We start from the raw sequence: 22,477 nt of genomic DNA on the forward strand, positions 1-22,477 counted from the left end.
GCTGTGAACTAAACCAAGAGTCCTCTGGAAGAGCAGCCAGTGCTCTTTACTGCTGAGCCATTTCTCCAGCCCCTCACCATCACTGCGGATAGACTTTTATTTTTAGAGACATTAGATCATTGTTCTTAGCTTTCTTTTTTAGTAAATTCTTATTTGCTGTGAAACACACTGATTTACAAAAATTCATTTTTAGGTTTTTTATTAGTGAGAGTTGCCCTTAGATGAAACAATTTACAGTTCAAGGCACAGCCAATTCTCCCTCACTTAGGTTCTTGGTCTCTTTATTTGTGTGTGTAGATCTTGAAGATGGGGGGCTCTGGGAGCTAGCAGAGTCTCACTTCTCTAACCACACAACCCATATTTCCTCACAGCTTCAACTACCCTTCTCTGGCCCACAAACATCTGCCTGGCTTTTGTTAAAAGATATTGGTGACAATCAAGGAAGTGCTATGCAGTATGTGAAAGAAAGCAAGACTCAATGAAAGTTGATCCTCTTTCAGGTAGGCAGTTAGGAAAGCACAACTTTTGACTGTATATATGAAAATGATACGCATTTCCTTACACAAGCACACGACTTTTTTTTTTTTTTTTTTAAATAAAGAAAGCAAGAACAAAGAGGAAAGGAGAAAACAAATAGCAGAATTTACGTACTTCTAAATCTGCATACTTCATTATCTAACTGATGGAAGGAGGACCCAAGCAAGAGCCATGGTCCTATCAAGGACATTAAGCACTGACTATAATTACCTGGATATGCATTTTAATGATTGCTTTTCCAATCAGGGTTGCACCAAAGAAGGTCCAAAAAGGTACAAGAAAGTGTCCACATGTTATTCCAGCCAGGTCAAACAGGGGATTTGGAATCTATCAAGAGAAGAAAAAAAAGAGACTTCTATGAATAATTCGAAGAAAATGTTTTAAAAGCCCATTGGTGTGTGGTGTCCCGCTTTGCCATTGCTTTCTACGACACCACTTTCTACGACATGAGATAAAGGTCCCTGGTCAGTATACAACACTGTTCAGAAGACTAGAGAGGTCTAATAGCAGTCCCTAAGCTGGATCTCACTCTTGGTGGACTGCCATTTTATAAGACCACAGCAAACTAAGATGCACTCATACACAGGAGGAACGGATACAATCTTGGACCTGCAGAAATTTAATCCCTTTTAATAGATTTCTGCTCATTTGGTGGCTGTTTTCTTTGGTAAGATATTAATGGATTGTTAAGATTATTAGAGAAGTACTAAGTAAATTCTTACTCAAAACACAATTATCTGGAAGTGTTCATATCTTCAGTAAACATGTGAAATCCCTAACTACACTTATCAGTGAATGCTTTCAACATTTAAACTTACTATATGCCCACAGCTATAGCATTTGGGAGGTAAAGGCAGGCAGGGGCTCAAGATTACTCTTGGCTACAAAGTGGATTCAGGACAGAGTGGGTTGAGGTCCTGCTCAAAAATAATTCATTATTTGTATTTTATATTAAGAAAGCCTACAGCTCTGGGGCCACATGGCATATTTTAAAAAGATCAAGGGTGGAGAGATGAGAGCACACCGACTCAGATGTTTGGAATACTCTGTCCTAGACAAAGAAGTGATTCACAATAAATACCTTTCCAAACATTCCCACATTAAAACAATTTCATGTAAAAATGTGAAGAAACCACAACTGTTTTTAAGCACTTCACTTATTTTTCTCCCACAGAAATATTCTGCCCTTGTGACTGTTGGCTGAGCCATTTGTAAGCCAATTAATTTATATAATTTTATTTTTTAATTCTGAAAGAAAAGCCCAGTTGTTAAAAAAAAATACTTGCCACACATAGCCTTCTAAGAACACTGCTATGACTAGATGAGAACTCAAGCATTCTTGGCCATGACTCTTGGACTCTACATTCAGACCCCTGTACAACGTCCTCTTCCTGTAACTGTGCAGAGTGCAGAGGCCACATCTTACCTTTTTACTTTTCTTTTTTTTTTAAAGATTTATTTATTATTCTATCTAAGTACACTGTAGCTGTCTTCAGACACACCAGAAAAGGGCGTCAGATCCCATTACATATGGTTGTGAGCCACCATGTGGTTGCTGGAATTTGAACTCAGGACCAGTCAGTGCTCTTAACTGCTGAGCCATCTCTCCAGCCCCCACCTTTTTACTTTTTTTATGTTTACAAGTCTATGAAATACATTTTTGTTTATTCGTTTATTTTTGTTTTTTTTTGAGACAGGTTTTTTTCTGGGTAGCCCTGGCTGTGCTAGGACTCACTTTGTAGACGAGACTGGTTTTGAGCTCAGGAGATCCAACCTGCCTTGAGAACACTGAGATAAAAGGCAAGCACCACCACTACTAACTAGTGTTTGTTTATTTTATGTATGTACATACACTGAAGCTATCTTCAGAAGAGGGCATCAGATCTCATTACAGGTGGTTGTGAGCCACCATGTGGTTGGTGGGAGCTCTGGAAGAAGTCTCTCCAGCCCTGCTACTGTTTATTTTCATGCTTTAATCCACAGTAAGAGGAAATGGGTTTAAAATGAAAATCAGAACAGATACAAATTCTAACTTGTCAACCTGCGATGAATTTCACTCTGGTTGGATATTCTCAGAAAAGGATAGCCAAGCCACTAGGAGACATTGCTGCTACTGTTGGTAGCTATAACTAAATAAACCAAGACGACAATTAGAACTAAAACCATTTGATTGTGGGGCTGGCAAGATGGCGCAGAGGCTGCTTTTCCAGAGGGATTCAGTTCTCACACTCACGGTGGCTGACAGCCACCTATCACTGCAGTTCTCACACACATGGTGGCTGACAGCCACCCATCACTGCAGTTCTAGTGGATCCAAGGCCCTTTTTGCCCCTGCAGACCCAGTTACAGACACGGATATATGCAAAGCACCCATGTATAATAAAATAATAACAACACAAACAAACAAAAAACCCTACAGGATTGGTTTAAAATTTCCTCTCAACTAGGATTTTATCCCAGTTTAAATGTTGACAAGATAATTAATAAATAGCCTTTAACTTTCATTAAAAACATCTTAGAAAAAATTCATAGACAGCCAAACTCATCTTTAAATTTAACTTAACTCTAACTGTATGTGACCAATAGAAAGATGCGTAGAATGAGCTTCTAACGTACAAGCAATGAGTAACTGAGAATAAAGATTTCCTGCTTTGGGAAATTAGAGGCATTCCACTTTTCCCAGGCACATGCTATATATTTATTATACTTATTTTGTAGAAAAAGGTAAGACAGAGTAAGACATTTCACCCATAAAAAAGGATCTGAAACCAGGCAACTGGCCTCAGTTTTTTTTTTTTGTTTTTTTTTTTTTTTTCAAGACAGGGTTTCTCTGTATAACCCTAGCTGTTCTGGAACTCACTCTGTAGACCAGGCTCCTGCCTGCCTCTGCCTCCCAAGTGCTGGGATTAAAGGCATGCGCCACCACCGCCCAGCTGTTTTTTGTTTTTTTTCCCAGACATGGTTTCTCTGTATAGCTCTGGCTGTCCTGGAACTCACTCTGTAGACCAGGTTGGCCTTGAACTCAGAAATCCACTACACTGGGTTTTTAAACACTGTATTCCAACTGTTTGTAATTACTGGCTTCTAGATCTTTGAGATAGAAAACACCTCTCACTTTTCTCCTTCTTTGATTTTTTGTTGCTCTTTGTTTTGATTTATTTTTGATTGAGGCAGTCTTTCCATGTAGCTTTGGCTGTTTTGCAACTCACCACGTAGACCAGTCTGGCCTCAAACTCAAGTCAGAATGGTCTTGAATTTACAGCTATCCTCCTGCCTCAGACCCCCAAGTGATGAGATCGAAGGCATGTGCTATCATCACTCATTACTCCTAGGATGCAGTTGCTGATAAAAAGCTGATAAATCACAGTAAAAATAAATGAACGTTTACATGAGCAGCACTATACTGTTCTTGCGAAAATGCTTTATTGTGTGTGTGTTCACACACGCATGCATGTGAACGCCAGAGGAGGGCTTTAGGCTTCTTCTCCCTTTCCTCGGATTGCTGGCACTCAACTCAGGGTCTGCATTCTCAGGCCAGAAGTGCCTTTACTTGCTGAGTCATCTTACCAATGCACAACTTGTTTTGGAGATATCCTAGGTTGACCTCAAACCCTCACATCTGCTGTGTCACCAGGATGACTCTGAACTTCTGATCCCCCTGCCCTACTCTCAGGGATGTGCTGCAAATGGTTTTCACAAATCTCCTCGTAAGTGCTATGAGCCTGCTGAGGTGGCTTCCTTGGCCACTTTGTATCTGTTGTCACTGTTGTCATAGAGGCTGCCCTGGAAAACGACAACAGTAATCCAGTCATGTGGACATTCTGGTTTACACGTGTGTGCATGTTTGTGTGTACCAGGGATCCACCTGTCTTCATCTCCCACCACACTATCACTAATATTACAGGTGCATGCCACTACCCAGACGTTTTATGAGGATTCTGAGAATGCAAACAGAATTATTCATGCTTCCAAGGTACCTGCCCAAACCTAAACAAGAGCTAAGATGTCTTAAGTCAGGTTTTAAATGAATCTTCCTATTAGTACTGGACTCTGGAAAAAGACTTCCTAATTCATTTCCTAATTCATCTTCATAGGAATAATGGATTTTATTTCTTTGTAGTCACAGAATCAAGCCTTGAAGATTGAAGCCACCCTAGTCTACAAAGTGAGTCCACGACAGCCAGGACTTGTTACACAAAGAAACCCTGTATTGAAAAACCTAAACCAACCAACCAATCAACCAACCAAACAAACAAACAAACAAAAACAGGGGCTAGAGGGATGGCTCAGAGGACAATTCAGTTTCCAGCACCCACATGTAACCTTTGCAGGCATCAGACATGAATGTGATACACAGACATACATAAAAAACACAAGACATTAATATGTATAACAAACAAATTAAATCAAAATATATTCATAGCATTTAGTGAAATTTATAACTTTAAATATAATCTACTTACAGAAGCACAAGCCAAAATTCCAAAAAATCCAACTTTCTGTACTAGTTTTTGAACTGCCAGTTTAGCACGTGATGCAAAGTCCTATAAAACAAATGTTTTGAAATATTAATAAAAAGTACAAAGAAGAAAAATAACTTTTATTTTTAAAATTTTCCATTTATTTGTTTGTGCAGATGGTTCTCTCCTTCCACCATGTAGGTTCTGGGGATTGAACTCAGGTCATTAGGCTTGGAGACAAGTATCTTTATTCAAAAAGGCATCTTGCTGCCCTGAAAGATAACTCTTTATGATAGTTTATTGTGTTATATATTTTACAGTCTGATGCCAATTGATTCTTATTTGTTTGTAAATAAACTCTTGCTTTGTACTGCAGGCTGGCCTTGCATTCATGATCCTTCTGTCTCCCCTCCTGGGTGCTGGGAGTAAAGGTATGTATCACTACCCCTGAATTATAATGATTGCTGCATCTTTGGGGTTCTCTCTGGATGCTCTAGAGAAGACAGAATACGGTAAACCACATGTGCTAAAACACTGTTTGAAACCCTGGTTTATCCTATCTTTTCCTCTAATAACTTAACAGACTTAATTTCCAAATAACATCATGGTAGAAAGCCAGGTTTTCAGGACAATGAAGACATCTCTGCCTAAACTAGCCATTTTGAAATTCAAGCTATTATACGAGTTCTGGACACTATTCCTCTTCCACTATGTACCCTTGCACCTGTTAACCACCATCTCTCCATCCTCTCCTTCCCATGCCTAAGAGAAGAAATTATTCTCTTGCTTACTTTAGACCAACATAGTAGCTTCCACACACCAGTGACAATTAGTGGTATTTATCTTTCTGTCCTTGAATTTTTGTTTTGTGAGAAGGGGTTTCTCCGTGTAGCCCTGGCTATCCTGCCTCTGCCTCCCAAGAACTGGGATTAAAGGCCTGCCTACTATGCTGGGATGGAAGTTTTATTTTTTACAAATGGTAAAAGTCAGTTTGTTGTCATTATCATTTATGTATATAGGCATCTCCCTCTATCATGATGATGACAATGACTAGAGAGATGTACTCCATCGCCCTGGTGCTGAGCATATGGTCATGTGGTGCCATGCCTTGCTCTTACTGAGGTGGTGATTATCTAGACTTGGGTCCTCACACTAGCTCAGCAAACCTTTCCTCACTGAGCCACAACCCCCTGGCCACACCAATAAAGTTTTAATTCAAAGTAGTCTTAAAGATTAAATTCATGGCTTCTGTGAACTCTAACTGAAATATCCCAGATCTAAAAATTTAATGGGAACATTATTCTTTTATCACCCTACGTATTTTACATTATAAATGTAATCTTGCTTTTTTTTTTTTTTTTTGGTTTTTTCGAGACAGGGTTTCTCTGTATAGCCCTGGCTGTCCTGGAGCTCACTTTGTAGACCAGGCTGGCCTCGAACTCAGAAATCCGCCTGCCTCTGCCTCTGCCTCCCAAGTGTTGGGATTAAAGGCGTGCGCCACCACCACCCGGCGTAATCTCGCTTTCTTAGTTGCCATTCAAGTTAAAAGTAATATATTTATACAGTGAGTGTCTCACTGTATAAGCCTGGATCCCAGCCTGGAACTCCTAGAGCTCACCCTGCTTCCTCCTCTCAGTGCTAAGCTTGAAGGCATGAGCCACCAAGCCACATGTGTTGTTTTGTTTTTATTGTTGTTGTAAGTTACATACTTTTTTTTTTTTTTTTTTTTTTTTTTTTTTTTTTTTGGTTTTTTGAGACAGGGTTTCTCTCTATAGTCCTGGCTGTCCTCAAACTCAGAAATCCGCCTGCCTCTGCCTCCCCAGTGCTGGGATTAAAGGCGTGTGCCACCACTGCCCAGCACATACTTATTTTTTAAAATATACTTATTTTATATGAATTTATATCATGTGCATACAGTATGCCTGCAGAGGCCAGAAGGTGACACCACTTTCCCTGGAAGCAGAGTTGGAGATAACCCATCATGTGTGCACAGGAGCTAAATCTGGTCTCTGAAGGAATAAAGAGTAGCCACAGCTCTCAACAGTGGAGCCATCTCTCCAGCCCTCAGAACTTTTTATCATCTGTATACATTTTTAAAAATAAATTTTCAATCAGATGAGAGTGCCAACATATTCCCCCATTACCATAAATTATGCAGTTGAGTTTCCTTCATTTTAGGGAACTACAGGGGCAGCACATCTGGAGTGCAATGTCTTGGTCATGGTGTCTCCCCCAGCTGGTAAGTTTTGTTTGTTTGCTTCTCTGTGTGGCCCTGGTTGTCCTGGAACTCACTCTGGATACCAAGCTGGCCTCGAACTCACAGAGAACTGCCTGCCAGAGTGCAGAGATTAAAGGTGTGTGCCACGCCTGCCCAGTGGTACAGATATTTGTATAATTTGACAGTTATTTTCATGTTGATTTTAAAGTAATAGTTTATGAATTATAATATTTGTATTTTAACTTGCCTTTAAAACATCCAGTGGGAGAATTTTACTCTGTTTTTATATTATTTGGCAATTCACAGTAAAAAACCCAGAAATGTCATCTAAAATCACCAGAAAAAACCTCAGTTTCTAAAGTTCAAAAGAAATATTTTAAACAAAAGTTGCTGTCTTTCCCTTCAAGTACAACAAGCAAGCCAAATGAAAATATGTAGCAATAATATTTTTTAAATAAAAACAGAAGAAAAAGATTACCAAGAAATTTGTAATGTTAGGCATTCAATTCTCCAGTTACATATGAAAGAAAATTAACATTTCATTTGAATATTCCTATAGCATTTGTAGAACAGTGCTGAGAGTCTAACTTGATTGCTTTCTCAATAGTCATTTGCCATTTTATAAAAAAAATCTGAACCACAAAAAAATAAATTCCTTTTTATAGTTTCATTTCTCTGTATTCACATTTCACAACCTTTATCTATTTCACAATTTAAGTGCCTGGGAGGACATGTTCATTCTCTACCTCTCCTTAAATAAATTACATAACTCACAATTAGTACCATGTACAATTTTCTGTTTTTCTCAGTTATAAACCCATTATCTGGAAAGCTCCATTTCCCAGTCCCACCCACAGTGACTAGGCATCGATTGAGCTTGCACTTTAGAAACAGCTAAAGACATGAGAACATATTCTCCAACGTTGTAAGAAAGCAGAGGAGCAAACAGCCATTTATGCCATCAGAGGCTTCAGGACCTAACAGAGGAAAGGAAACAAGCCTTACATTAGACTGTCCCCTGCTGCTTTACATTTCCTCTAAAACACAGCGATTACCAGAGAAGAGAAACTAGAGGATTGATTGTAAGCAGAAAAATGCTAATCTTGGGCTGCAACATTTTAAGTATAAATATATTAAATAATATCCATCTCCAAGCAGTAACAGTATATCATTTTTTAATCTCATGGAAAGATCTCTTTATTTACTGAATTGGTTTTGGTCTTTTAGAACTTGCTTTGTAGACCACACTGGCCTTGAACTCACAGAGATCCACCTGCCTCTGACCTAGAAGGATGGATTAAAAGTGTTCATTAGTATGCACAGCTGAAAAACAAACAAACAAACAAACAAAATTCTTTTAAAAGTAGCATTTAAATAAATATAACAATCCTGGAGAAAAATATGGTAATGTCTTGGTATCTTAGGGAAATTTAAGTAACCCATCTTTTCTTTTAATTGAATTCTTTTTTGGGGGTGCGGGGGAGTTTTGAGACAGGGTTTCTTTGTGTAGCCCTGGCTGTCCTGGAACTCACTCTGTAGACCAGACTGGCCTCAAACTCAGAAATCCACCTGCTTCTGCCACACAAATGCTAGGATAAAAGGCGTGAGCCACCATTGCCTGGCTGTTTGTTATGTATTTCAAGACAGGATTTTGCTGTGTAGTTCTGGCTGTCCTGGAACTCTCTCTACATCAGGCTGGCCTCAAACTCAGAGATCCACCTGCTTCTGCCACACAAATGCTGGGATTGAAGGTATATACTACCACCATCTTGCTAGAATACATTTTTAAAGTTACATTTTAAAGAGTCAGTTCTCTTTACCATGTGGATCCCAGAGATTTAACTCAGATCACTAGGCTTTGTAGTAAGTAGCTGTACCTGCTGATCTAGCTCACCAGCCCTAAAGCAATTTCCTTGTTGTTTCTGTTATAAGTAAGTTAGTATAGGTAGTCATATTTGAATTGGATTTAACACATACACACAGTGGCTAGGTATGATAGGATGTGTAGCTGTAATCTTGGTTTTCCATAGGGAGGACAGGAGGAATCCAAGTGCAGGACCACTGTGGACTACACAGGGAAGGAAACCCCTGTCTCTAAAGCAACCAAGGCAACATGCACCAGTGAATCTTCTATGACAGTACGTAATAGTCAGAGCGGGGAAAGGTTATAATTGTTCAGATGAGCTTAAATTAAACACTTAAAGCTTTGAAAACTAAGTTATGAAACAGTCATAGAAAGAAAATGTAGCCTGATAAAGAATAAGAATATTAAGCCTAGTAGTATATACCTCTGATCCCAGAACATGGGGCAGAAGCAAGTGGAAAACTGTGGCAGAATAAGTATTAAGTGAGGCCAGCAGGAGTCTACAGAGCAAGTGAGGCTATACAGCAGGACCTTGTCTCAAAACAAAAACAAAAACTCCAGGGCAGATAAAAGTAATGAAACCCATTATTTTATACAACTAATAACATGTTAACTAAAACACACATAAAAATTACCAAAGTCATGGGGATAGGACAAAGAAACTTTAATATAGACATATACTTCCTAAATGATGAAAATACATTTTGAGAAATGTCTACTTAGGCAATTCCATCATTACATAATACAAACACCACAGAGTGGGTTTATTTGATGACACCAGGTGATATATTCGTATGGGACAACTGTTGTATACAAGGTCTGTCACAGATGGAAATGCCATTATGTGGTATGTGGCTGTATACTGCTGTGTGTATGTGCATGCTATGGAGCAGTAAGTGAAGAACACACTTTAAATACCAAGTCAGTAAAACTTTAAATACCAAGATGCAAAATAGGAATAATGGAAAGAAAACTAATAAAAAAATTCCTATAATAGCCTAGCAAAAAACCCAAAACAAATCAAGTCAAAAAACAAATCTTCCAGATCTCACAACAAATCATATACCCTGGCTAATTAAAAATCAACACAGCTTTGCCATAGAAACGGGTGTTAATAGTTATTCCACTGTCCTTCCTACCATTTAATTCTGACCCTGAGCCACAACTCCCACGAGTGCTTAGCAATTAGAGCAGGGAGGGGACTTACATTTATTGGCAGTATGGTACTGACGTAAAAATCATTCAGCAAAACCAGAGCCATATATAGTCTGACAGTCCAAGTTTCAATAAAAGGGAACTTTCTAGAGCATTTTGCAAAAGGTGTTTGAAACACAAAACCTGCAAAGAAACCACCTGTAAACCAGCTACCAAGGGTAAAATGACACTTGCCCACTGCTCACTTCTGTTCATACCGTAAACAGGTGTGGAGAAGAAAAGAACAAAGCAAACACAAAACAAGACCATTCTACTCCAATTTCCAAAGCAAACTAAGAAAAAAACCTTAAATATTACTTACTGTGCTTTCTTACTGACGGGGTTGTATTAACTAACCTCTTATTAAAGTTTCAATTAGAATTGCTTCATCATTAAAACAAATGAAATTTTAAAAAAATTAAATTTCACATTAGACTTTTCCTCGTGTTGTTGACCCTTTAAACATAACAATAGGTATTATTAAAATTAAATGTTAACTGAAAAAAAATTAAATTCATCTTGTGAGTTAAGGAGTATGGCAGAACATAGTTTTAAATGTCCCCCATTCTCTAGTCTCTCCAGAACATTTTCTTCTATGTGTATTTTGTTGTAAAAAGATAAGCAGAAAAAAATTATTAGGAGATTGGATTTAGATGTTTTTATTCCATTTCTTAAATAAGGAAGTGTGTGTGAGTGTGTGTGTGTGTTGGGGCGGGGGGTACTAAGAATACTTCTTGCTCTTCCAGAAGAGCAGAATTCAGTTCCCAGCACCCATGTTGGGATTGTAACTCCAATTCTAACTCTAACACTCTCTTCTGGCCTTCTCCAGCACTTACTTCAACCCATGTGTGTACACATATGCATAAATAAATAATAAAATAAATAAGCCTGGTTGAGGATGACAAGGTTAAATCAGAAATGAGCATGGAAGTCTTGCATGGTACTGGTAAACACCTGTAATCCTGGCATAGGCCTAAATGATCCAAACATGAAAAGACAAAACAAGGGCTAGTGAGATTCACTCAGTATGTGAGTGTAAAAGCACTTGCTGCTCTGAGCTCAGCATTAGAATCCCACTGTGGACAAAGAGCTGGCCTCTCACTGCCACACACACCCGAGGCAAACACAAAAAAAACCAAGCACCACATAAACTATCATACAGAAAAGAGACAGACTCAGGAATACACAAGGAGCACACAGCCTTCCCAGTGGCCACAACTATCTTTCCTGTTAAGTTAATGCTATATTATTTATAATGAATAAAAGAAGAGTCAGAAAACCAAGAAAGAGTAAAATCTGGGAATGGGAGTGGCCAAAGAACAATTTAGCATTAAGAAAAAGTTTCTTGAGACAACAAATAAAAGAAGCCGTGAAAAATTCTAGTAAGTCGTGTTGAGTGTTCAAATGACAACTACTGAACATTAAATTTTTTAGATTTTATTTTGTGTGTATGGATGCTTTGCCTGCATGCATGTCTGAGTAGCATATATGTTATGCTACCAGGTGCCACTGCGGGCTCTCCCTGGAACTGGAGTTAGACAGCTGGTGACCTGACATGTGGGTCCCTCTGTAACAGCAGCAAGTGCTTCATCACTAAGCCATCTCTCTACGCTCCACTAGACAGTCTAAGTATTACCTTTCCTTTCTTTTATTTTCCTTCCTTTGGTACTCACACTTAACTGTCCCAATAGTTGAGATATTCTATAACAGAATCTCATTAAAAGACCATGTAAGGAAGAGATGGCTCATCTGTTAGGAAGACTGGCTGCTCTCCCTCGGGCAGAAGATCTAGGCTCAATTTTCATCACCCACTGAGTAGCTCACACTATCCATGATTCTAGCTCAGGAGTTCCAAAAACTTCTTCTGACCTCTTCACAAATAAGGTACACATGACATAAATGTAGGCAAACACTCATACACTTAAAATAAAAATAAAGATTTTAGTTGGGCAGTGGTGGCAAATAAAGATTTTAGTTGGGCAATAGTAGTGCATGCCTTTAATCCCAGCACTTGGGAGGCAGAGGCAGGTGGATTTCTGAGTTTGAGACCAGCCTGGTCTACAGAGTGAGTTCCAGGACAGCCAGGGCTACACAGAGAAACCCTGTCTCAAAAAAAAAAAAAAAGAGAGAGATTTTAAACAACAAAATCCTGAATGTCACTGGGTGTGGTTGGTTGGATCTGAAAGGTCTATAAGACAAGGCCTCTAATGATAATGAACCTAGAATGTGCATTTCTAATACTTCATCAGTTTAACTCAAATAAGCAAAAGATCCTAAAAGGAGGAAGCTTTTCCCAGGAACTGGTACAATACAAACCATAGTAGTTGCTGCAAAGCTTAATGCAAACCCTCTAGAGTCCACGTTGACAAATTCTTTAACAAGCCCTGTGGTTACAGGGAAGCTGGTTTCACTCTGACTCACGCCTGCTCAAACAGTTTACTGGAAATGAAGGGGAGGGGGAATTTTCAGAGAAGTCATATGATGGCCAGACAAACCACAACCAGCAAAGGGTTCAACAGAGTCAAAAACAGGTCCCAGCAACAAATGACATTAAAAACATATGGAAATGACCCCTGTTTAGCTTCAGATCATCTATACTATACCATGAGCTCTTTCATAAAATCTTTGTATGAAAAAGAACAGATACTTCATAGGGGAAAAACCCAGCAGGCACCGACATGATGTATCCAACTGCTAACACTCACAGGAAAATGTGCCCAACAAACATAACATAAATGGAATGCTGAAGCACTTTGGTTGAGTGTCTAAGTGACCATTATCAAATGCTTTCTCATAATCTCCAAACTCAAATAATGAAACAAATGTTCTATCATGATCAACAAAAGTCCAAAGAATCCTTCATTTACACTTTGTTCTTTGAAAGGAAAAATGTCTTTCATTGTCTAAAAAGGAAAGGCACAGGTCATGAGAGTTTGTCAAAACAAGTGATAAGCTTTGGTTTTAAGACTGGTTTGTTTCCTTCTCCCCCCACTAATGCAAATAAATTGAAATTTCTGAAAGAATAAGAATCTTACTAGGTAAAAAATCCTTTTAGCCTTAAATTTAATACAAACTAGTAAGGGAAAGATACTATGACATATGTTTAATATGGGCATTTAGTTTTAATACATAGATTAAGTACAAATATTGATTAATCTAAATACTGCTAGCTTAAAGAGAACATTCTCTTGAAATAAGACAAATCAAAAACCTATAAACTAGTCTTTATTTTATTTACTTTTTAAAGAATTATCTATTTATTTTATGTATGTAAGTACACTGTTGCTCTCTTCAAACATACCAGAAGAGGTCATCAGATCTCATTACAGATGGTTGTAAGCCACCACATGGTTGCTGAGAATTGAACTCAAGACCTCTGAAAGAGCAGCCAGTGCTCTTACCCACTGAGCCATCTGTCCAGCCCCCTAAACTAGTCTTTAAAGAGATGTCTGATATAAGTAGTTTAGCTAGTGTGGGCTAGTGGCACAGGCATGTAATCCCAGCTGCTTGGCAGGCTGAGTCAGGAAGATAGCTGGGACAACTAAGCAGAGACACTGCTTCAAAACCAAACCAAACTGAAAATAAAACACAAGGACTGGGAATGTAGTTTAGTGGTAAACATGTACCAATCCTAGGCTCACTCCAGGGCAGGGAGATGTAAAGACTCACAAGTCATACCCAACTGAAAGACAAGCTAACTAGAACATATATGGAAAAACAAAATAGCATTCTACTAAAAGGTGAAGCCAGACTTTCACATTTCTGATTCTGATAGCAAGAATACATAAAAAAAAAAAAAAAAAAAAAAAAAAAAAAACAAAAACAAACAAAAAACAAAACAAAACAAAACAAAAAAAACAAAAAACCACAGTAATACCAAAACAAATACATAAAATGGAAAATTTTACAAAGTCACCAATCGAGCACTGAAAGAAAAGATGCAAATGGCAGGTCATCCTGACAGATGGTATTAGGCAGTCTAGTAGATAGCAATCTTATCCAAAACACTTTCCTCCAAGTAAATATGGACAGCATTCCTATTCTATTGTGTCAGTTATTCACATAAAAACAACACAAAATAACAGGGTTAGACCCCAATTCTATTTCCTCTGTAGTGTACGACAAAATAATCTCTGAACATATCAAGAAAATGAGCTACCTTATGTGTCAGATTTCACCTTGCACAGGCTAGGTTCTACCAATGAGTATAACCCTTACCCTCTTCACAATTTCTCCTTGTCTTTGGTTATACAGCTTAGAGAACCAACAAATTATTGTAAGAATTTTCATGTGTCTTCAATTTTAGGGATGGGGTAGGCATGGTGACTAAAACTAGGACCCTGGAGCATGCTTAAGCATACTATCATTAAGCCTCAAAAGTTGTTTTATTCAATATGGATTAAAACTTCCAAGGGCTTGAGTTGGCGAGATGGCTCAGCGGGTAAGAGCACTGACTGCTCTTCCGAAGGTCCTGAGTTTGGATCCCAGCAACCACATGGTGACTCACAACCACCTGTAATGAGATCTGATGCCCTCTTATGGTGCGTCTGAAGACAGCTACAGTGAATTAAGCTGAGTGGGGCTGGAGTGAGTGAGGCGATCCTGAGCTCAATTCCCAGCAGCCACATGATGGCTCACAGCCATCTGTACAGCTACAATGTACTCATACACATAAAATAAATAAATTAAAGAAAAAAACAAAAAACTTCCAAGGGCTAGAGAGAGGATTGGCTTAGTGGTAAAGAGCACTTGCTGCTCTTCCAGAGGACCTGGTTTGACTCCTAGAACCTTCATGGTGGCTCATAACCAGCCATTAACTCTGGTTCTAGGGGATCCAAAGTTCTCTTCTACCTCCTGTGGACATCAGTCATGCAAATGGTACACATATATACAAGCAGACAACACAAATACATATTAAATAAAAAACTAAAAACAAAATTTAGAAAATATGTTGGGAGGAAAGGCTCCAGCCCTAGCCAGGAATGATGCCAAACACTAATACTGTCAAGGCTTGGGAAGTTAAGGCAGAAGGACTCTGAGTCCAAGACCAACCTCTGCTATTCAGTGAGATCTAAAAATCACCAAGCCTGACATGGTAGTTTAGGCCTTTAATCCCAGCATTTGTAGGGCAGAGGCAGATGGATCTCTTTGAGTTCAAGGCCAGCTCAGTCTACATATTGAGTGCCAGGCCTACACAATAAGATCCTTTCTCAAACAAACAAAAAAAACCCACCACCACCACAAAAAATTCCAATCAACTCTCCTACCAATTGCATGAAACACCAAAGAAGCCCCAGTACAGGAACTTGATAGGTAGGAATGAGCAAGGTGACACATACAGATGAACAGATACAACATCAGTGCAAGCAGAGATATGAAAAAGAGCTACATCACATGGCTGGGAAAGGAAGTGAATTATTCTTTTCATTAGAGCAGCAGTAATGTTTTTACCAGTTTAATAAATCATCAGGTTTTATTTACTAAGAACAGCAAGTTCTGGACTGAAAAACTCCAGAGTTCTTTGTTTTAAAAGGATCTAACATGTGTTAACCAGGTATTCTATCTAACTGAAAACCATCAATTGCAGCTCAATGGTAGAAGGTTTTCTAGAATGTGTGAGGGAGGAACTAGGTTCCATCCAAAGCATCAACACAAGCAAATAAACAACAACAACAACAAAACAAAATCAATGTAACATATAAAAAACTACTGAAGAGCCAAGAGACTGTTTTTGTGGGTTTGGGCTAGGTAAAGTGTTATACAGACTGGATTTCACACTATATACAATTTGAGAAAAAGCCAAATATTTCTGAATAGTCAAGTTAATTTTTCTTTTGAGAAGGGGACTTACAATGTCCAGGCTGTCTCAAACTTTACGTAGCCTAAGATCAATTTCTGTGCTTACTGCTTCTACCATTTATGTGATGGGATTATAGGTGTCTTGTGTGAACATTAGGCATGCACTCTGCCAAATGAGTTCCATCCTTGAGTAGCAAAATTCCATGAGCAAGGTACTGTTTAATAAAGTATTTTCCGCCGGGCGGTGGTGGCACATGCCATTAATCCCAGCACTTGGGAGGCAGAAGCAGGTGGATTTCTGAGTTTGAGGCCAGCCTGGTCTACAGAGTGAGTTCCAGGATAGCCAGGGCTACACAGAGAAACCCTGTCTCGAAAAACCAAAACAAAAACGAAAAAAAAGTATTTTCCTTTGGATAGTATGAGGAAAAAACAGGGTGAAAAGAGCAAGCCAACTGGGAAGCCACCAGAGGGTTGTAGAGATGGCTCAGTGGCTAAGAGCACTGACTCTTCTTCCAGAGGTCCTGAGCTCAATTTTCAGCAACTACATGGTGGCTCACAACCATCTGTAATGAAATCTGATCACCTCTTCTGGTGTGCATGGAAACAGAGCACCCACATACATAAAATAGATAAATAAATAAATAGTTTAAAAGAATCCACTAGAAATGTTGAGTAGACACTGAGACCTGTTTGAATTAGTCATTCAGAAACAAAGGGGCAGGGAGATGGGGACGATGCTGTGGACGTAAATCAGCCTCTGGGGTGACAGATGTTGGGAGGCCAGGGAGAGATTCAACTGACTGAAATATTAGAGTTATTATTTTTCAATTTTTTTGCCTGCATAAATTTCTCTTTTAAAAACGTTTACTTAAGAGCAATCTGTACTGTTAACCACTGAGCCATTTCTCCAGTTCACCTGTATTTCTGTGCACTACTTTTGTGCCAGATCTGTTGGAGGCCATAAGCAGGTATTGGATCCTCTGGAACTGGAATTATAGGCTGTTATGAACTACTGTGTGTGGGTGCTAGAAATTGAACCTGGGTACTCTGAAAGAGTAGCTGGTCCTCTTATCCATGGAGTAATCCCTCTAGCCTTCATTTTAAAAAATACATTAATTTATCTGAGACAGTGAGTCACTCTGTATCACAGGTAGGCTTCATACTGGCAACCTGCATCAGGTCCCACAAGGCTGGGATTATAGTGTATATGATCACATCTGCTGTATGTGTGTGGGAGTCGGGGTACAGGGAAGTTCTGCCTGTATATATACCTGTATATCATATACAGGCAGGGAAGCCAGTTCTGGAACTGGAATTATAGATGGTTGTTAGCAGTCATGTGGGTATTGGGAATGGATATGAAATCGTCTAGGAGAGGCTAGTGCTTTTAACCGCTGAGCCATCTCTCTAGCATCACCTAGTTACATTTTTATTTTCTTGATACTGGGGAATGAACCAAAGACTGGTCAGATTTTAACTAGAGGCAACTATGAATAACGTTTATAGGTGGGGGCTAGAGAGATGGTTCAGTGGTTAAAAGCACTGGCCACAGAGGACCAGATTACAATTCCCTGGACCTATATGACACCTCAAAATGTTTTGTAACTTTAGTTCCAGGGAATTTAATGCTGTATTCTGGTCTCTCTGGGTACCTGGCATCCATGTGGTACATAGACATACACGGAGGCAAAATGCCTATATAATAAAATTAAATAATTACAAAACAGGTTATAGATGCCAGGAACAAAAAGATACAAAGATGATCAGAATACCACTGCCTAGGCTTTTTATTTTGAAAGGTGACATCTTCTGGGAAGTGTTTTTTGAGATCAAAGAGGCTGTGTTCCAGACATAGTCAAGGTTGTACCTTGTGCTGCAGCAGGACTTGGTAATGTGTAAGAGTCACCCAGGTAGTACTGATTTTGAAGGCATGAAGGGGTCATGAAGAGCAGCTGAGGCTCGGCACAGTGACAGGCCATGGAAGGCCATTGGTGAAGGGGCAGCCTCAGTTTGCAATTGATGACCCAGGACTGAAGGGGTCATGCAAAGGAGTTGAGGCTTGGCACCATGAAGACAGTCTATGAGAGGCTATTGGTGAAGCCTAGTTACAGTGGAAGACAGCAGTGTTTTGGAAATGCCAGTACCATGCAATGACCACCAAGGACTGCAGCAGCAGTGGAGTACAAGCATCTGGAGCCTAGAAGACAAGCTGTGTGCTGCAAAGGGCAGAGCTGGAGAAGTGACCCAAGCCCTTAGAGGAGCCCAGAAGATCGTGAGTTGGATCCCAGACATTTGCTTTTGATAGTGACTGTGCCCTGATATTTTTCCTTCTTGAAGGAAGAATGTATTTTAGTGGAGCCCACAGTTAAGAGACTTTGAATTTTAAAAGATACTGGACATTTTAAATTGATTGAACTTTTAATATGTAAAGACTGTGGGACTTTAGATCTTAGGTCTAACTAAGACAGCTAGGTAGGCCTTGAACTTGTGATCCTTTTGTCTTAGCCTCCCCAACACTAGCAGGGTTACTAACGGACATTATCAATCTATCTTAGAACTTAACTTTTCAAACATTAGATGTTCAAGGCCATAGGAAGTTACACATATTCACGCCTATCTCTCACAGATAGTGAAAAAGAACAGGATAGGAAGCCAAGAGCAAAAGGAAGCCAGTTTAGTGGAAAAATACTGGCTAATCTCAACAGTACTCATAAAATAAATGAGGTAATTATAAGGAATTGGAATATAAATCAAAACTTATCATTCTTTCTCTCAAAAGAACTATTACATGAAATTTAAACATAAGCCAGAAACAGAATTGAAGTAAATATGTGTCATGAACACTTTACTGAACATCAATTTCTTAGTAAAACCTATGTTCCCTTTAACCTACTTGGACAGCACACAGCAAAGCAACCAGTGCCAAAGTTTTGTGTGTGCTCTAGTGTGATTTATTTAGACTTCCTGCTGATAAATTTATGCCACTTAAGTACTTTACCTTCAAGAATTGAAAAAAAAATTAAAACATTATTTCAGACAATTTTTAAATAATACTTTGCTGGTATTCATTTTACCTAACTTACTGTTTTAATTATACTTAATCCACTTTTCCCTCTTTACACCTCCTATCAAACTAGAGGTTTTATATTTATTTCTATGAGCAGATTCTAGTCCACTGCAATCATTCTGGTGTGATTACTGAAGAGCTTTGCTTTTTTTTTCCTCTAAAGATTTACTTTATTTATTTTATGTGTATGAGTACACTGTAGCTGTACAAATGGCTGTGGCCTGCTCGCTCTGGCCCTGCTCGCTCCAGTGTAATTCACTGTAGCTGTCTTCAGATGCACCAGAAGAGGGCGTCAGATCTCATTACGGGTGGGTGTGAGTCACCATGTGGTTGCTGGGATCCGAACTCAGGATCTTCGGAAGAGCAGTCTGTGCTCTTACCCGCTGAGCCATATCTCACTAGCCCTACTGAAGAGCTTTTAAAGCACCACAAGAAGGCACTGGGGAAGGTATATCACTTAATAACTACTCAGCCACAATGTGAGACAAAATTAAACCACCTAGAAGGCAGGCTGGTGGTGGCACAGGGTTATAATCCCAGCTGCTTAGAGGCAGGAAGACAGCAAGCTCAGGGCCTGCCAGGACTACCCAGTGAACTAAAGGCCAGCCTGGGCAACTTACTGTGACATTATCTCAGAATAAAAGGCAGAAAGCTGAGGATATAGCTCAGTGACAGGGTACTCACTCAGCATGTGCATGTTTGGATTAATTCCCAGTACCATAGAAAAATAAAAGAAATTAATTTGTAAATAGTGTCAGAAAAATAACTAGTTAAGAAGAGAAGTTAGGATCCTACATCACATCATATATAGAATTATTTTAATGTTTAAAGATTTCATTTCACATTTTGTTTTCTGAGATAGGGTCTTGGTATTTATCCCAGGTTGGTCTTGATTGGATCTCCTGGAGATCAGCTTTAAGTGGCTGTAAAATACTCACTGCAGGTGTTGAGAACTGATCTGGGGTCCTCTGGAGAAACAGGAAGTGTTGCTAACTACAGATCTGCCTCTCCAGTTCCTAGCACTTCAAGTTTTTTAAAAAAATAGTACTAAGAAGAGTGAAAATATTGCTAAATTAGTATGGTAAACACAATGCTAATCTCTAGAGCCAGAAAACGTGTTTGGACTTGGCTGTATGATCCACTGACCCTGTGTTCTTAAGTGTGTATTCTTTACTCAAATCAGGGATAAGCCAGGTGCAGGGGAGTAATTCCAGCTTCTGAGAGAAAGCAAGAGGCTCACTGAAGCCCAGAGTTTGGGTCCGATTTGGATAATACAGTCAGATTCTGTGTTTCAGCAGAATGGCTCCCACAAAGAAGGGGGCAATAAGAAGGGCTGTTCTGCCATCAACGAGGTAGTGACCGGAAAACATGCAATCAACATTCACAAAACATGGAGTGGCCTTCAGGAAGCTTGGCCCTCGTATACTCAAAGAAATCTAGAAATTTGTCACGATGGCAACTCCAGATGTGCACACTGATACCACACTCACTAATGCCACCTGGGTCAAAGGAACAAGGAATGGTCCATACCATAAGCATCCATGTCCATTTATCCAGAAAATGTAATGAGGATGAGGATTCACCAAACAAGCTCTGCACATTGGCGATTTAATTTGCCTGTCAATACTACAGCCAGTCAATGTGGATGAAAACTAATCTGCTGAATCTCAAAGTTGCAGACAAACAACAACAACAAACCAATAAAACAAAAACAAACAAACAAATCCAGGGATTTTTACTTCACAGTGTGGCAAGGTAAATTATTTATGTATGAGCTAATATTTTTCTTATTATTTTACTAACTTATTTTCTAGTTTGTATGGTAATTGACAGTATCTATAACTGTGATCTGAGTAAACATTTTAAGTAGAATGTCCTTACGAGTACAAGGCTGAGATGTAGCTCGGCGATGCAGTGTATATCCAGCAATGAACAAGACCCTGAATTCATCTTTAGCACAGCAAGAAGCAGAAGACATAGGGATGTAATTTCTGATTTAAAGGGCATGTAAGAGAATGTATAAGTCAGGCAGTGGTGGTGCTGGCCTTTAATCCCAGCACTCAGGAGGCAGAGGCAGAGGCAAAGGCAGGTGGATCTCTGAGTTTGAGGTCAGCCTGGTCTCCACAGAGAGTTCTGGGACAGTCAGGGCTGCAGAGAAAAACGCTGTATCAAACAAACGAAGGAATGTATATAATTTGCTTTCTTCATTTCCAAGATTAATAAATATGAAGTTAAGGAGTAAGAAATGTAGTTTATCCTAAAATCATGTTTGCAATTACTGGCATAAAGCTAAAAAGAATAAAAACAGCCCAAACCTCATAATTATCACAAGTATTATGTGCCATCTCATCTAATAAGATAGATCTCATCTAAGATAGATAAAGTCCAAATAGAAAAGATCCAATCAAAAGTAACACAAATGATCAGGGCTAAAGAGATACATGAGGAGATTAATCACTCTCCCAGTGTGTAGGTAAAGACTAACTGGCCGCAGTATTCAAGAACTCCAACTATAGACACAGATGAAATGAGATTCACATCTTACTTCATCATATTCCAGGTATGAGTTTTTGAAATTGAGCTTTTCAAGGGCAATAAGCTGCTAGCCAATGTCAGGAGTGGTATGGACTCTAGCTGGAAAGGTATTCCAGAGAGACATCTTGTCACTCAACATGTCCATGAGCAGAGTGGATGCAAACTATTAGTAGGGTGCTTGTGTTAGGTAGTTAATTAGATAACTGACAATAAAACAATCCCTATTTAAAAATAATGCAGAGATGGGGAAATAGCTCAACTGGTAAAGCCAGCAAAGTACTTGCTGTAAGCATGAGGCTCCCCAGCACTCATGGGAAAGCTGGGGACAAGAGGATCCTGGTGTTCACTGGCCAGCCAATTTAGCTTCCCTGGTGAGCTCCAGTACAAGTAAGAGACCCTTTTCTTGGGCCAGTGAGATGGCTCAGCAGGTAAATGTCCTTGTTTCTAAGCCTGAGAACCTGAGTTTGAGCTCCTGGACCCACAAAGTGTAAGGTAATCAAGTTGTCCTTCAATCTCCACATAGGCACAATGATATGCATTACTCCTACCCCTGAATTAAATAAACAAACACAAAAAACTAAAGACTCAGAAAGGCATTGGCACTCTTAATACCAATACCAGATGCCTGAAAATACCCGAAAATGCCTTCCAAAACCAAGTATAAGAAATTATTTTCTTTCTTCTCCCATATTCCTCCTGCTTGATGTTTTCTTCTGGAGACAAGATTACTTTATTAAGTTTATGTTTCCTTCTATTTGAAGTAGCAAAATTCTCAATCCCAGCCATAAAAGGTTTATTAGATA

General features: G+C 39.2%; 1 protein-coding gene and 1 pseudogene across 1 annotated transcript in view; both read right to left on the reverse strand.

Moving 5' to 3' along the window:
• Positions 1–22,477, reverse strand: part of Vmp1 (vacuole membrane protein 1) — a 94,484-nt gene that overhangs the window by 19,166 nt on the left and 52,841 nt on the right. The window contains exons 8-9 of the mRNA XM_031355016.1: positions 5,001–5,081; positions 748–864 (exon numbers count right to left, since the gene is read on the reverse strand). Of these exons, the coding sequence (XP_031210876.1) occupies positions 748–864; positions 5,001–5,081 (198 nt within the window). The remainder of the gene's footprint in view (positions 1–747; positions 865–5,000; positions 5,082–22,477) is intronic.
• On the reverse strand, positions 7,114–7,244 carry LOC116079493 (annotated as a pseudogene).

The sequence above is a fragment of the Mastomys coucha genome, unplaced genomic scaffold (assembly GCF_008632895.1).
Source record: "Mastomys coucha isolate ucsf_1 unplaced genomic scaffold, UCSF_Mcou_1 pScaffold5, whole genome shotgun sequence".
Lineage (NCBI taxonomy): Eukaryota > Metazoa > Chordata > Mammalia > Rodentia > Muridae > Mastomys > Mastomys coucha.